This window comes from Eretmochelys imbricata, chromosome 1 (genome assembly GCF_965152235.1).
Source record: "Eretmochelys imbricata isolate rEreImb1 chromosome 1, rEreImb1.hap1, whole genome shotgun sequence".
NCBI lineage: Eukaryota > Metazoa > Chordata > Testudines > Cheloniidae > Eretmochelys > Eretmochelys imbricata.
The window spans coordinates 243,841,790-243,857,531 of record NC_135572.1 but is presented as its reverse complement, the minus strand read 5'-3'; the positions used below and the strand labels follow the sequence as shown (position 1 = coordinate 243,857,531).

At 44.8% G+C, this 15,742-nt stretch overlaps 1 protein-coding gene across 7 annotated transcripts in view; it reads left to right on the top strand.

Moving 5' to 3' along the window:
• The first annotated feature begins 11,938 nt into the window (after window positions 1-11,938).
• Window positions 11,939-15,742, top strand: part of AEBP2 (AE binding protein 2) — a 90,217-nt gene continuing 86,413 nt past the window's right edge. For 4 of the 7 annotated variants that reach the window (XR_013347121.1, XR_013347122.1, XR_013347123.1 and 1 more), the window contains exon 1: window positions 11,939-12,540. Coding sequence is in view for 2 of the 7 variants with exons in the window: in XM_077826577.1 (XP_077682703.1) it covers window positions 11,990-12,540 (551 nt within the window). In the remaining 5 variants the exon portion in view is untranslated. The remainder of the gene's footprint in view (window positions 12,541-15,742) is intronic. The other 3 variants (XR_013347129.1, XM_077826577.1, XM_077826586.1) reach the window with 3 other exon arrangements.

Here is a 15,742-nt window from a genome sequence, read left to right as displayed (position 1 = left end):
TATATTAAAAAGAATAACAAAAATAAACATGATTTAAAAATGTAATGGTCACTGTCTCTTTATATGACTAGCTGCATTGCTGACTCCTTGCTGGTCTCTCTGAGTGCACCCTCTCAGGTTTGAGCGTTCATGTAACAGTCCATACCTGTTAAATGTAGTTCATGCATTCCATGGGTGATGAAATCATTAGTCCCGAATACAAATGGGAGCTTGAATTCAGTGCAGAAATTTGCCATGAGGAGAAGGGTGATGGCAATGGAGTTCTGTGTGTTTGCATGCAGTCTTAACAGGCTGTATTGGAAGCTATGGGGAGGCTAACGCACCACCATGTTGATTCCCTCATTAATTCTGACCCAATCCTGGGCACTGATAGCTGCAAACTTTTCCTTCAGCAGGAATTCCAGACTGGTAGTCGCATTTCAGAAGAGCATATTTTTCATGGCCACCTGGGTAGGTCCATTCCACTCGTAGCTGTCCTGTTCTGTCTCCAAACATTTGAATACTTCAGTGGCGCACACATATGGTTTCCCATTGGCAAAGAGATATTATTCCAAGCTGCCAATCGGGTATCTCAAACTCTGTACGTCCCCCAATGCCTGAAATGACAGATAAGGTTTATATAGCATAGCACAGCCACCAACCTCTGCCCAAACTCCATTTTATTATTTTTTTAAGTTGTGATTTTTAACATACCATTTTCTCAGCACTTTTCACTGTGATTAACCTACCTGTGTCCAGGGAGTTTCTGTGGCCTGAAGTAGCTCTCTGCGAGCATATTATTGAAGTTCAGTGTCAAAAAGTAACATTTCTGTCTTCGACATTCCAAAATGATTTTTCTGTTCTCCTGCTCTCAGCAATTTGACACAATAACCCTCTGGGTCTGGTCCCATTCCAGGCCCCTCAACCTCTACAGGCTGCAATACTGCCACAGCTCGCCCACACTACAGGAGCCTGTCTCACTGTACCTTCAGGGACTGGTCCACGAGGAAGTGTTTCCATGATGAACTTATGGTTGAAGTTTTGAAAAGGGACAACAACTAGGTCAAGTAACAAAGGAACATGCAGCTACAGGAAAAACATGCCAAGAGGCAAGCGGAAAGGCTCACGCTGGCTTCGAGGTTTGAGGACAGGCATGAGAGCCGGCATTCGCTTTGCAATTCCTGGAACAGGAACGGCGGGTAAGGGAGGAAGACGGTGTGCAACAGAGAGAACGGTCTGAGCAGCTGTTGTCTCTAATAGCCGCAAGGTCCTACTGCTCCCGCACCACAGGCTGTGACCCTCTGTGGTATCCTGGCCTGCATTCAAAGAACAGCTAGGACAACTCCATGGCTGGGTGGGCCATTAAATCTGGTCCTCTGAGCATCTGGACTGGCCAAATGTGCCTCATTCAGTCCTCAGTGCTGAACCCCTTCCCCTGTGGACGTCTCCACCCCCCTGCCCAGTCACCATGTGTACAGCAAACATGGAAAGCAGGGAAAGAAAATGCGGGGTAGGGGACACACAGTGTGGGGGTGGGGGGGAAAGCGTGCCTTAAACATAGTTTAACTGTTTGCATTTGTTTATACACTTTGTTCTGGGTTACTTCTAAAGCTTTTGGTATTGCTGGTGTTTTGGTGTGCTAATGGCAGTTGGCCTGATGGGCAATGATTTAATATTGTACTTTTCCAATAAAGGTTTTTATTTTATAAATGAAATTTTACTGCCATCACTGCACTATCATAAAATGTGTATTTCAAATAATAAAGATAAATTCATGATCAGGGACAACTGGGAGGTTGTATACAAAACCCATGTCTCACTACAGCTACATACTTCAGTCCATACATGGGTTATTTACATCAATTGTAACCTTTACGTTGAAATGTTCCCAATTAATATTAAGTTGTTAAAGATAAGGGTGCAATAAAACCCAAGTTAGTTTTCAGGTTTGAGCCTCTAGATCGGTTACAGAAAATGTACTTAATAGAAGACCGCTAGGTGACACTTTAAATGATACCAAGAAAAGAAAATGATTAGTTCAGCAAACAGGCATGCAATTACTACCTATACAAGTGGTACTATTATACTCGCACTCAAAGGTGAAATGGTGTATCAATGGGTGATCAGTTCACTAACAACAAAGTGAAGTACAGTCTTATAATCCTGGAACCTAATCATACTCTTTTGATGTTAATTGGAGCTCCCCCACAATTTAGCAACACTAGTCCTTTTATACTCCATAATACTAATTGACATTAAACTACTCTTTACTATAATTATATTTCTGCCACCTTCTTATTGGCTCTTTACATACTATTTAAACTAACATCTGCACTAATGTCTTTCCCATTCCATTGGTATAGATAGCATTTTAATAAAACCTTCACAATCCTTAAAAACCTTGCTCAAACCAGTTGTAATCAAAACATAATGGTAACATAACCCTAGTTTATGACCTTGCTAACTCTTGCTTTCCCATAACACTTTGTCTCAAACTTACCTTTAACTTTTCTCACTCCAGCAATTTCAATTTCCCATACTCCACTACACTTAGACTAACTTAGGCCCAGAATCTAATTTACACTAATTTCTTACCTAAACCATCCTAAAGGCTACAAAATCCATACTGTTTTCCACCTCCCACCCCATTTCATAAGCAGTCATGTCATTCAAAAGTATAATGTATAGCAATTACCCCCACCTCCAAAAAGCACATTCATAAAGGTACTATTCTCCCACTTCCATTGGCCCATGCAAGTCCATAATGTGGGAGCTCAAAGCATCCCTGATTTCTGTTGCCTGGGTGCATGCACCTCCCGCTGTGGTAGGCCCACTTTCTGTCTGAGTGTACCCCCCTCATAGGTCCATTCATAGGGGAAATAGCTCTGTCTTCACAAAGTTTGAGACAAGCACAGCAAGCCACAGTAACGTGGATGTCATTGATGATGCTAGAATCCAAACGGGTCTGTAAACATTGCCAGCAGGATTTCAATCACCATTCTACACCGGCTGAGAGTGTAATTATATCTTCTTTTGCCAGGACCTGTGACATCAGGGTCCGGTTTCATAAATCAAGGCAAAAGGAGGTTTGTGGGGCCCCTGAGAATAACAGTGAAGACATTAACTCCATTTATGAAAATGTCATATTGTGGGAATAGTGTCCCGACCTGTCCAGGAATGTAGACCCATGATTGTCAGAAAACCCTGGCATCATGAACTTTTCCAGTGTAGCCAACACTCATGTTCACAATTGACCTCTGTGATCCACAAGTGACTGCATAACGGAGTTAATACCCTGTATGTACTTGTGCTCCTTGAGAAGGACAAATTATGGGCATGAGGCCCATCAATGGCCCCAGCACAGTTCGGAAACCCCATTCACTCAAAGCTATCAATTACTTCAGGAATTTTTTTATGCCTGTCACCTTGGGGTAAAATACATGCCTGCTTGCCTCAGAAACCTCTGCCAACACTTTACCCACAGTCAACTTTCCAATACCAAACTGATTGGCAATGGACCTGTAACAGTCTGGGGTAGCCAGCTTACACACAGTTACAGCAACCTGCTTCTGGCCCAGCATAGGCATCCTCATGCTGGTGTCTTTATACTGGACAGTTGGGCAAACTGCTCACAAAGCTCCAGAAATATAGCTTTCTTCATATGAAAGCCCTGGACCCACTACTGGTCACCCTAGGTCTGCATGACAATGTCATCCCACTGCTCTGTGCTTGTGGCCCTGCTCCAGAAGCACTGGCCTATGTAGTGGGCATCAGCAGCAATAGCAAGTGTCATGAGCAACATCAGCCAGTTCAAGTCTGCCATGGCCATGTCCTCCTGCTCCAACACTAGCTCTGTTGGGTGCCTTCAGTTGGTCAGAAAATGCAGGTGAAATGTCCACCAGCATCTCCGCTCATTTTCTGAAACAGGAGTGAAAGTGCAAACAAAAGAAGTTCCATCTTTCTGGCTCCGATTGCCAGGAGCCCGCAGACCAAAATGACAGCTCAGCAGGATGTGTTGGTGAACCCTTTGAACTTCCTATAATGTGTGGGGATGGACAGAGACGTTTTCCCACACTGTACCATAAACAAAGGGCTGGAGCAGCCACATTTCAGGAGGGCACCAGGAAGGCTAGGACACAGATAGTTTGACTCAGGTCTGTGTACTGCAGTGTGGATGATGGAGCCCAGGTTAGGGCCAGGGTTAAAAAATTCTTAACCTAGGGTTGTAAATTGCTACAGATGCTCAAGTCCTGGGTTCTCAAACCGAGGGTCTGCTGACTTGAGTCCCACTAACCTTGGGCTTACATTGCAGTGTAGACATACCCTGGGAAGTCAGAAAAGCCACTTTTCAGAGTAGCAGCCATGTTAGTCTGTATTCGCAAAAAGAAAAGGAGTACTTGTGGCACCTTAGAGACTAACAAATTTATTTGAGTATAAGCTTTCATGAGCTACAGCTCACTTCATCGGATGCATTCAGTGGAAAATACAGTGGGGATATTTATATACATAGAGAACATGAAACAGTGGGTGTTACCATACACACTGTAAGGAGAGTGATCACTTAAGACGAGCTATTACCAGCAGGAGAGCAGGGGGGTGGGGGGGAAGAAAACCTTTTGTAGTGATAATCAAGGTGGGCCATTTCCAGCAGTTGACAAGAACGTCTGAGGAACAGTGGGGGGAGGATAAACTTGGGGAAATAGTTTTACTTGTGAACTGACCCAATTAACTTAGGCTTGAATAGAGACTGGGAGTGGATAGGTCATTTCACAAAGTAAAACTAATTCCCCATGTTTATTCCCCCCCCCCCCCCACCGTTCCTCAGATGTTCTTGTCAACTGCTGAAAATGGCCCACCTTGATTATCACTACAAAAGGTTTTCTCCTCCCCCCGGCTCTCCTGCTGGTAATAGCTCGTCTTAAGTGATCACTCTCCTTACAGTGTGTATGGTAACACCCATTGTTTCATGTTCTCTATGTACATAAATCTCCCCACTGTATTTTCCACTGAATGCATCCAATGAAGTGAGCTATAGCTCACAAAAGCTTATGCTCAAATAAATTTGTTAGTCTCTAAGGTGCCATAAGTACTCCTTTTCTTTTTGAGAAAAGTCACTGAAGCTTGTGAGGGCTCAAGGTAGCAGTGAGAACCAAAGAAGCCATGTCAGCTTATAACAGATTTCAGGGGTGAGATTCTATTTTGTGCCTCTTAGATGCACAGCATAGCACTTAGTGGTGTGGTGTGAGGGGCATCACGGTAGCTTTAAGCCACCTGTGTGACCTCACAATTCTGGGAAGCTCTATAGTCTCCGGTATAATGGGAGGCCTGTCTAACTAATGGGAGCTGCTATAGCCCCAGACTCTTCACAGTGCTTCTTGCTGTGGTCTTCCCCCTGATTTGACTCTCCAGCCCTCAGCCATCCCCCAGCACACCTCCTACACCAAGGCTTGCTCGGAGGTCCTCTGAGGGAAAACCTGCTGTTATCTTCCTCAATTCCTGCTCTGGGACAATCTGAGAGCCCAACCTGGGTGTGAAATCCTAGCCCCACTGAAGTCAATGGGAGTTTCACCCCTTTGCATTATTCTTGCTCTTCTACCGGACACAAAGGTGCCAGAGGGGAGGTGAGAATCTCATCCCAGGATCCCTTATTACCAATCTCTTGCTCTGCTAGATTTAATCCATATTAGTGTAATTGTTGTGACTCTACAAATTTTCAAAGTTTCAAGTTTATATTTCTCACCAATTTAAATAAAGAAGTATTGAAATTCAGCCAATCTGCATATAGCAAAACCATTTTTTCTACAACACAAAATTCCTAGCCATGCATCATATCATTTTCTGTCACTTCTGTAAAACAAAAGCTTCACTGAAACAGTAACAGTCTCATATGTCCCCAGAAGTGATGTGACTTGCAGTGATCACACCATGCCAGTTGACATGGGGGCAGGCTGCCAACTGCAGGCTAAAAGAAAATAATTTTATCTACCCAAGGAATGGCCAGAATTGATCAGATAGGATATAAGGCTTGTCAGAATATCATCCCAAGCAAGTGATGCTCCCACAGAAGTCTCTTATTTTAATTCCCATTGCAATACTACAGTAGTCACTAATAACAGGAAAAAAATTGTAGTCAAGATTGTAAAATGTGCAAATGTGACTCAAATTGCAGATCACTGTAGTATTTTTAATCAGGTTTTCAATAGCCTTAAACTGCTTCTTTGGTACAATGCAATTTTGCCAGACAAGGAAGGTAACAAGCAGTGAGGAGCAGAATAAGGCATTTTCTCCTTGTTAAAAAGCAAAAAATAGATGTTTGAAAAAGGCAGCATTTTTGCAAAATTACCAAATTCCAGGTTTGGGAAAGTTTGAAGAATGAAATTGGAGAGGTTCATCGAGTTGGCATGTCCCTGTAGTTTTCAGAATGCAGACTGGCAGTGTGATTCCATTGGCATAGAATTGCTGCAGTGAGCTGATGAAGGGCTTTTCAATCCCCTGGCTTCCCGGTGCTGTCATGACAACCGTCACTTTTCTCAATCCTTTTGGAGCCCTTTTCACATTCAGTGAATGCCACGGACAGAAAAGTGAGTTGTTCGCATCAATCTCTCTCTTCTCTGAGATTTGATTGAATGAAATAGTGAGAAGTACTGTACGTCTCCGAAGCTAAGCAGACTCTATCAGGTTCATTTAATTTCAATATACGTGGTAGGTCCTTGAGCATAGGAAAGATGACAAGAGTTACAAACTGGAAACAACATGGTCTATAGCAGTGGTTCCCAAACTTTAGCAACCCGCAAACCCCTTTCACTAAAATGTCAAGTCTTGTGAACCCGCTCCTAAAAATGAATATTTCCAGGGATTTTCTCCCTTACCTCAGCATAAATTATAAAAGCAGTGATCTTGGAAATATAAAATTTGTTTTTAGGACATGCTTATTACACACTATTTATTATTATTTATCATTACAGTATTTTCATTACATTATGAAAATGGCAACACTCTTCCAAGATCTCACTTTTGTAACGTGTATCACTTTTGATTAAGCCTGTTATAAGACAAGGCTCCTATCAGAGGTGCCAGTAGAAAAGAGGGGTGCGGGGGCAAAGCCCCTGTGCACCCCGGGGCCAGAGGGAGCACCTCTGGAAAAGTGCGGGGACCTGCCAGAAAAAAAGGGGAGGGAACCATGGGGGGTGAGCCAATGCGGGGGCGGCATGTGACCCTTGTCTCCCCCCTGTACTGGTGCCTCTGGGTCCTATCTTTCATCAAGGAGTATCAAATGTGAAACAGCATGAAGGTATTTAAGAAGCCAACTCAAAGAGTTCCTCCTAAGCAAGCATTCAGGTCTTGAGCAGTCCAAGTAAACAATGCATGTTACAACAAAGCTTAAACTTGTTCTTCGTAATAATTTAAAAACAACACTAGCAGCCTATTTAATTTTAAAAACAGCAAAAAATATCCACCTCCCTTTCTATTTCATTTAAGGTGTCTTGAAGTTTAAATCTCCTCAGTGTGACAGATATGCTTGCTTTGATCTGCTTAGCTCTTGGAAGTCCCCAAGGCTCCAGGCCCTGTGCTGCCCGGGGTCCCGATGGACAGCTCTGTCCGCCATTAGGGAATTTTTTCCTGAGAATCTCCTGTAACATTTTATGAACCCGAGTTTGAGAACCACTGGTCTGTAGGCTAAGAAGATAAATGTATGATCCATAATCTCCTGTATTATGTTTTAATGGCACATGACAGTGAAATTGTCTGCTCTTTGTGTTCTTACTAGGAAACTCATTTGACCTACTTGAAATATGACCTATTTATACAAGTAGATAAAGACCGTAATTGTACAGAGAATGGATATCATAATAAAGACAGGCTTCAATGCATATCTCAACTTTTTTGAAGTTCAAGAGTGTTTGGATCGCACATTCTGCACCATGAAATTCAGGTCTTAGGACGTCTACACTGCAGTTAAAAACCTGCGGTTGGCCCGCACCAATTGACTTGGGCTCACAGGACTCAGGCTAAGGGGCTGTTCAATTGTAGTGTAGACATTCAGCCTAGGAATGCAGCCAGAGCTCTGGGACCCTCCCACCTTGCAGGTAATCCTTTAAATCCAGTAAAGGCAGTGGAAGACTCCCTCATAAGCAGTTAAGTTTGAAGTATAATTTCTTAAACTATGGTGATTTATTGGCTAGTGTGCATATGCAAAATTGCCCCATCTGCTGGATGGTCTACTCAAGTTTTTATTTTATAACTCTCTTGACAGGCCTGCAAGGAGAACTAATGGAGGTGTCAGTAACAGCTCCATAATTAAGGTAAGATTCAGATTTTCACTTACAGCAGGGATCTATATCTCTGTTTTGTATAAAGAATACATTGTATCTTCCACAAAAATACTACATGTATAATTTAAAATTTCCAAAGATTTTCAAGCAAATCTGTTAATTAGCAGGCCACACCTCTTAGATAGAGAGTGCTCTCTTTCTTCATCAGATGCCCAACAAAGCAGGGAAGGATCCTCTATATATTCAGTAATGGTCCCCTCATTTAATCCTTATGAGTCTCAAACAGTCAAGAGTCTCATACATGCCTTGATTGTACAGGGATATAAAAGTAGACATGTGCCCTGGTCCTGGTACTCTTCTCCCTGGGCTTCAGGTGCTGTTCCAAATAACATTTTATCATGACCTCACTCTGGGGTCTTCAAAACAAGGTACTATGTTTCTGCACCATCTTCCAGGGTGAGAACCCCTTCTCCTTCACCTTCCCAGGGAGCTACGAGGTCTCAGCTTGCAGTCCATGAATCTGAGCCCCCTGAGGAATTATCTGCCAAGGAACACCCCCAGACAGAAGATGAGTCAAAGCCAGCTGCTGTATTAACTTCATTCTCTGATGAGGCAGTGGTCCCATCTATACTGTCTCACCCAGACAACTATAAGAGCTTTCAGAATCTGCTCAGACATATCACTGATTCTCTTGTGATATTGGTGGAGACAGCACAAGAAAGCTCACATAAGTTCTTGGACGTTCTTTGTGCTTCCATACCCGGTTGCTCATCAACAAAGCCCAGCAAAGCACATCTGGCAAACAATTGCATGAGAACCTCCAGCCTCTAAAAAGGCAGGTAAGTGGTGCAGGTACCACCCACCAGGTCTGAGTATCTACCCTCACCTATACCTTACTCATGAGCGGTTACGGTAGCTAATGAAACAAGCACACAGCAACAGACAAAGATAACTTCCAGAGATTTATTCAGATGTCAGAGTTATTCATCAGCCAGCCAGCAATTCTGGATTACTAATTATCAGGTGTTATTGGAGATGACTTTTTAAATTACATTAAATTTTCAGATTTTACAAACAATGTCCCCCTGTAGAACAGAGTTTCAATCTTTGACTGCCGATGAACAACTAATAGCCAGGATGTCCCTCCAGGTAGCAATGGATGCCTCTGAATACAGCCTCTCATTCAATGACACTGTCTATCATTAAGAGGAGGGCACCCTGGTTTTGGCATCCAATGGGAGGTGCATTTGATGGTGAAAGATGTTCCCTTTTCCCCCCTTTTTATCCACTTCTCCCACTCAAGACCTTAGTGATAGACATAGAATCATAGGACTGGAAGGGACCTCGAGAGGTCATCTAGTCCAGTCCCCTACACTCATGGCAGGACATGTCCCTTCTGAAATGGGGAGCATATCTGGACCATCATCAAGCTCCAGGTCTACACACCCCTGAGGATACTTGACTACACATAAATGTATTAGGGCCCAAAGTGGTTTGCAGAGCCTGTGTTGCATTCCTACCAATTATCCATGGACTGACAGTTCAAGTTATGACTGACAACACAACAACCACGTTTTATATAAACAGGCAGGGAGGAACCCTTTGATGTCCGGCAGGAGGTTAACTATGGAACTGATGTTTCAGCACTAAGTAATCGCTCATAGCAATGCATATCCTAGATCTGCAGAAATGCTCTAGAAGATAGTTTTGTCAAGCCATGAGTGGATGATCAAGGATTCTGTTATCCATCACATTTTCCACATGTGGGGTCATCCTTCTGTAGACCTATTTGCAACCGCCCAAGAACATGAAATGTATCTTTTTCTGCTCCAAAGGAGGTCTAAGCCCAGAATTCCTGTCTGATACATTCCTCACTCAGTGGTTGCCAGGGATGATGTATGCTTACATCCCTCTGATTCCCAGGATGTTCAAAAAGATCAGACAAGATGCTGCCATGGTCATTATGATAGCAGCTGCCTGGCTGAGGTAGTGTTGGTACCTGGAGTTGATGCTCTTATCATTTCGTCCACTGAAAACCTTTTAAATTCTACCAGATGTAATATCTCAAAAAAAGGGGAACATCTTACCTCTAAATCCATCCTCCCTCCATCTCACAGCTTGGCTACTTATTGAATGTCAGACATAGAGAGATCATGTTCTTCAGATGTTCAGAACATTTTGATCTGAAGTAGAAAAGATTCCTGACTAACATAGACTGTTACGTGGAAAATATTCAGGATTTGATGTAAACAAAGTCAATTACAACCTGTTGATTCCCAGATCCCTAATTCTTGGACTACTTGCACTCTTTAAAGAGCTTGGAACTATCTATTAGAGTGTTCCTGGGAGCCATATTGCCACATCCCTGCTATTCCGCCCCACCCCGCAACGCTATAGTTTTTTTCCACCTAGTATGGATTACATTTCTTAAGGGCCTTATACATGTTTTTTCCAACCAGTAAGGGAACCTCCTTCTCCCTTGGACTTTAATGTTGTGCTGGCAGGTAAGCCACATCCATTTAAGCACCTAGCAAACTGCTCCCTGTTGCATTTATCTACAAAAACATCCTTAGCAGTGGCAATTACATCAGCTAGAAGATTTGGGGAAATGCAAGCTCTCATGGCTGGCCCTTCCTGTACAATATTTCATATGGGTGAGGCATCACTCAGATCCCACCTTGAGTTCCTGCCCAAGGTAGCAACGGGTTTCCATTTGAACCAAATGACCCTTTTAGTGGTGTCTCCCCTAAAACACTTACTAATCAGGGGAAAGCTACGGTGCACATTTCAAGTTCACAGGGCCTCCTTTTATTCACGAAGAGCCTAACCTTTCAGAGTTTCAAAGAGAAGATTTGTACCATTTGCCGACAGAGAGGAAGGTCAAGCGGTATCTCCTCCGAGCCTACCCAAGTGGGCGTCGGGATGGATTAGGGTCTGCTATGAGTTAGCTAGTTTAAATCCCTCCGGCTCAGATTAGGGCTCACCCCCACTCGGGGTTCTTCAGCCCATACGTCTCTTGAGTGTTATGCTCTGGCGGAAGCATCACCACCTCCTTTTGGCTGCCATCTTCCCAACGCCACGGGGCACCCCGCGTCCACACGGTGGGGCACAGGGAGCGCGGTGCTACGAGTGGGATGGATTTGCACAAGCACTCGAAGAAGTAAGAAAAGTTACTTCTCTGAGTGGGCCGGGAGTTTGGGGCGATTCGTTACCCGCCTCCGTGGCACGACCCACCCTCCGTGCCGGCTCCCCGCCAGCGCCTGGAGGGGGCAGGGGGAATGAGGGTCCCCGTTTGATCTGGAGGGGCCTGACTGGAAGAGTCAACGGTGCGAAGCCCGGAGCCCTGACTCCTGCCCCAACCACTGACGGCCTCCCAGCCTCGCGTCCCCCTCAGAGCTAGCAGCTGCCCCCGGCCTCCCACTGCCTTGCCTTCCCTCCCGCCTCAGAGCCGCCCCCCGCGCATTTGGTTCTGCCCATTCTCTCCCTCCCCGCCGCCCCCTCCGCGCGCATTTGGTTCGGCCCGCTCCCAAGCCGCCTCGTGTCCTCGATTCCCTTCCCCTCCCGGCGCCAGCCTCCCAGCTCGGTGTTTTGTCCCCGGGCGGGTTCCGTAGCGCGTGCAGCGGCCCCTCCCCTCTGCGGCTCGCTCGCTCGCTCGGCTGCGCGATTGTGCGGGCGAGAGGCGGCGGCGGAGGGAGCGAGCGAGTGAGTGACACAGGAGGCAGCAGCTCGGCGGCGCCATGGCGGCCGCTCTCAGCGACATGGCGGAGCCGGAGGGGCTGTTTCCCGGCGAGGCGGCGGCGGGGGCCGAGGAGGAGGAGGAGGCCGGGGCGGCGGCGGCGGCGGAGTCCGAGGCGCTGCTGCTGCTGAGCGGCGAGGCCGAGAGCATGTCGGAGCCGAGCCCGGAGAGCGCCAGCCAGGCCGGGGACGGGGAGGACGAGGAGGAGGAGGAGGAGGGCGGCGAGGAGAGCAGCCTGGTGGGGAGCAGCAGCACCAGCAGCGGCTGCTGCAGCGACGCGACCCGCTCGCCCAGCCCCGGCGGCAGCAGCGAGGCCGACGCTAAGGAGGAGCCCAAGGGCCCCCGGGGCAGTCAGGAGGACGGGCTGGGCCGCGGCGGCGGCAGCAGCAGCAGCAGCAGCGTGTCCAGCGGCGGAGACGAAGGCTACGGTACCGGCGGAGGGGGCGGCAGCAGCGGCAGCAGCAGCTGCAGCGCCACGTCGGGGGGCCGGCGGGGCAGCCTGGAGATGTCCTCGGACGGGGAGCCCCTGAGCCGGATGGACTCGGAGGACAGGTCAGTGCGGCCCCCGCGCCTCGGCGGGCTGGGGCCGGCCACGGCCCTGCGGTCGCTTCCCGCTCAACCCGTTCGGGGATTGGTGGGGGGGGACGGGACGTCGGCCCTGCAGCTCTTCCCTCAGCCGGGGGAGGCCGCCAGGGAGGCTGGGGCAGGTTCAGCCTTGAGAAGCCTCGTGAGATGGGGGCCCTGAGACGCCATCTCCTGGGCCTCCTGCACACACCGGCCTTGGGAAATCACCTCCCCCAGCCCAGAGACACACACCGCCCGCACACGGAGCCAGCCCCAACCCCAAACCACCGCCACCCACACTCCTCCTGCCCCTGGCCATCTCCCAGCCAGGGGCAGCGGGCAGCTGGTGCAGGAAGAAGGGATGGGTGGGGATTGTCATTCCTAGAACCGAGAACAAGGGCTAGGAGCCACCAGGCGGGTTATGTTTTCTTCGTGTACTTACCCAGCAGAAGGAAGAGAGGTCTCGATACTTTTATTTGCATATTGAGCTTTTGCATGGTTAGTGCTCTCTCCTGAATGAGTCTGCTCTTACCAGCCTTAATGAAAAAAAAGTTGCCGACTTCCGTACTTTCAGAAATCTACTTTGTCCTTAGGCCTTCATTTTCTTCCTGAAGGTTTTATTTCCCCTAAAAAAATCTGTCGTCAGGTGAGAGTGGAGTTCTTGAGGAATAGAAATCATTAACTGGCTGTTTTGAGAGCTACTCGATTTGGTTTCTTCTAATTTGATGTGCAGGTCAGTGTTTAAATAGGAAAGTTTAACGACTGTTTTCCTGGGATGCCAATGTCTCTTTTATAAAACAGTGGCAAGTGCCTTTGTAGTTGTATTTTGTGTTAAAATGCAATCAGCATGACCTAAAGTTCAAAGATGAAGTGTTAAAGGTGTTGGTGTATTTTACCTATACCAGTGCAGGTGTTTGTGTATTACAGAGAGAACATAAAAAAGCAACCTGTCTGTAACTATAGAGGGGGGATTTTAGTTTACTTGACCAGCATAGGTTGTTACCTGGTATGTGGAAAGGCCTTGTTATGTACCAGCCTTTTCTCTGACCATAAAATAGTTTTCTTTGTTTAAAACAAATACAGATTAATAATCAGTGTAGTTGACAGACAAGGTAGGTGAGGTAATATTGTTTATTGGGCCAACTTCTGTTGGTGTAGTTGTCATCTTTAGGATGTTTTGTAAGGATTAAAATTGAATAGAATATGTATATAATTGAATCCAATAAAAGATAAACATATGATTCCTATATATGAAATATTTCTTTTACACTAAGTTTTTAGTTAATTCCTTTTTGCAAATGAGCAATGAACTAAGTGTGCAGTAGTGAATATAATTACAAATTATTGTTTTTGATGTGATTCAAGCTGTTCAAAAACATGTGCTGTACCAAGTAACTCTCTTGTTTTTGTGTGCTAGCATTTAATTAACAATCAAACTAAATGATAGGACAAATAAACAGAATAAGAAATTATGTTAAATTATTTACTTGTCACTTTACTCGTCCAACTCTATTCTAGATCTGGTTAATATTGAGTTTTAAAATGGTTTAAGGAATTCTGTAACTTTGATAATAAATAGTGCTTTGTGTTCTGAACAAATCTAGTAGATCATTGCCCATTATGATTTTTACATAAATGTGTTTCTAGTTTTGCTTCCATTAAATGGAGAAGTCTAGTTAATATATTCATGTAGAGGAACAAATGCCAAAACAGTCAGGTTCTTAGTACCTTTTGAAAAATTACTTATTTAGGTTTGCAAATGGGCTGTTTTATCACTCCTAACATTGTATCATAGTGTGGGAAGAAAAAAACTTTAATGTCTAGTTGGACAAAAAGTTTAAAATAGTCCATTCAGATATTGGAGAAATGTAACAGATGAGATTGATGTCAGTATATTTGAGTATTGACAACCCCAAATGTTCAAAAACCCTGAATCAGTCCTCCTCCTCCCTCCCTCCAAATCATAGAATTGGCTTGAAAATCATGATGATTTAAAAAACTATACATTTGGGGTGCTTTGTATTTGCCAACTGTATCATGTGCCTTTAGTGTGCACTGGGATCATGTTTTCATACCTTTCTCCACTGTTGAATGCTAAAAACTTCTTTTAAATGAAATGACATGAAATCTGGGAGTTGGAGCTTTAAAAAGTACACCAGAAATTGCTAGATGTTGCAATAAAATTGTGAGGATTGGCAATACTGATTTTTTTTTTTTTTTTTTTTTTTTTTGTATTTTAAACTAATATAAACCCCTTCATGTGTTTGAGTTACTATCTCAGGGTCTTATAGATACTGGAACACAGATGAGAGCTAGGTAGCACGGTGAGAGTGAGACTCAACCCAGATAATTAGCTGGGTAAGGGGAGTAGTGGAAAGAAATGGTGGAGTTTCTCTTGTGCGTTTTATTTTCTGTATAATAGAATTCATCATTTTCCTCTACCCTTCTTATGTTCATGCTTCGCAAGAAAGTTTGAAAACTTTTTTTGGATCCATGCCTTGTTACGTGTTTGCCTCTAGATTGTAGTATTAATGATGTCTACATGGGAATACACCTTAAAATCATTTGGAAAGTGCAACTATAGCATTTTGCTTATTGACTGGTGTATCTTGTAGAGAACTTTACACCAATGCTCTGTGATCTTCACTGATACCTGTTAATTCTGAGTGAAGGCTAAGGCTCTGGTTTTCACCTATGATGCTCTGAGGGGCTTGAATTAATAGCCCCCTTGTTTAAAGGAGGAAGGGGTTAGTGGAAGGGCACTGTTGGTGAGGGATCCTTTGCTAAGATTTGCCACAGCCTAGGTCTGGTAACATTAAGATTACCATTCAAGGCTTGTTTTCCCATACTTTTTCTTTGAAGGTTGAATGGGTGCGAGGGAGTTGTGAGAGGGTCAGAATTTCAGGTGAGTGTTAGCATTCTGATTAGTTCAAAGTGTCTGGATTTTATTACTGTTGTCTACAATAATAGAAAAATGCCCAAGTAGTTGCTTTGCTTACCTTTTGGCAGAGAACAATTGTATGTGCTAGTATGAAAGTATTCTAAAATAATCTCTAATATATGGATGGTCTTAGTTAAGTTTTTCATATTTAACTGAAATCTTTGTCCTTCTAAGAAGCAGTAAGTACATAGTTTATTTATAGAATATGTTTCCAGGATTGTCACCTGTCTGTATGTCATGCTGAAGCCT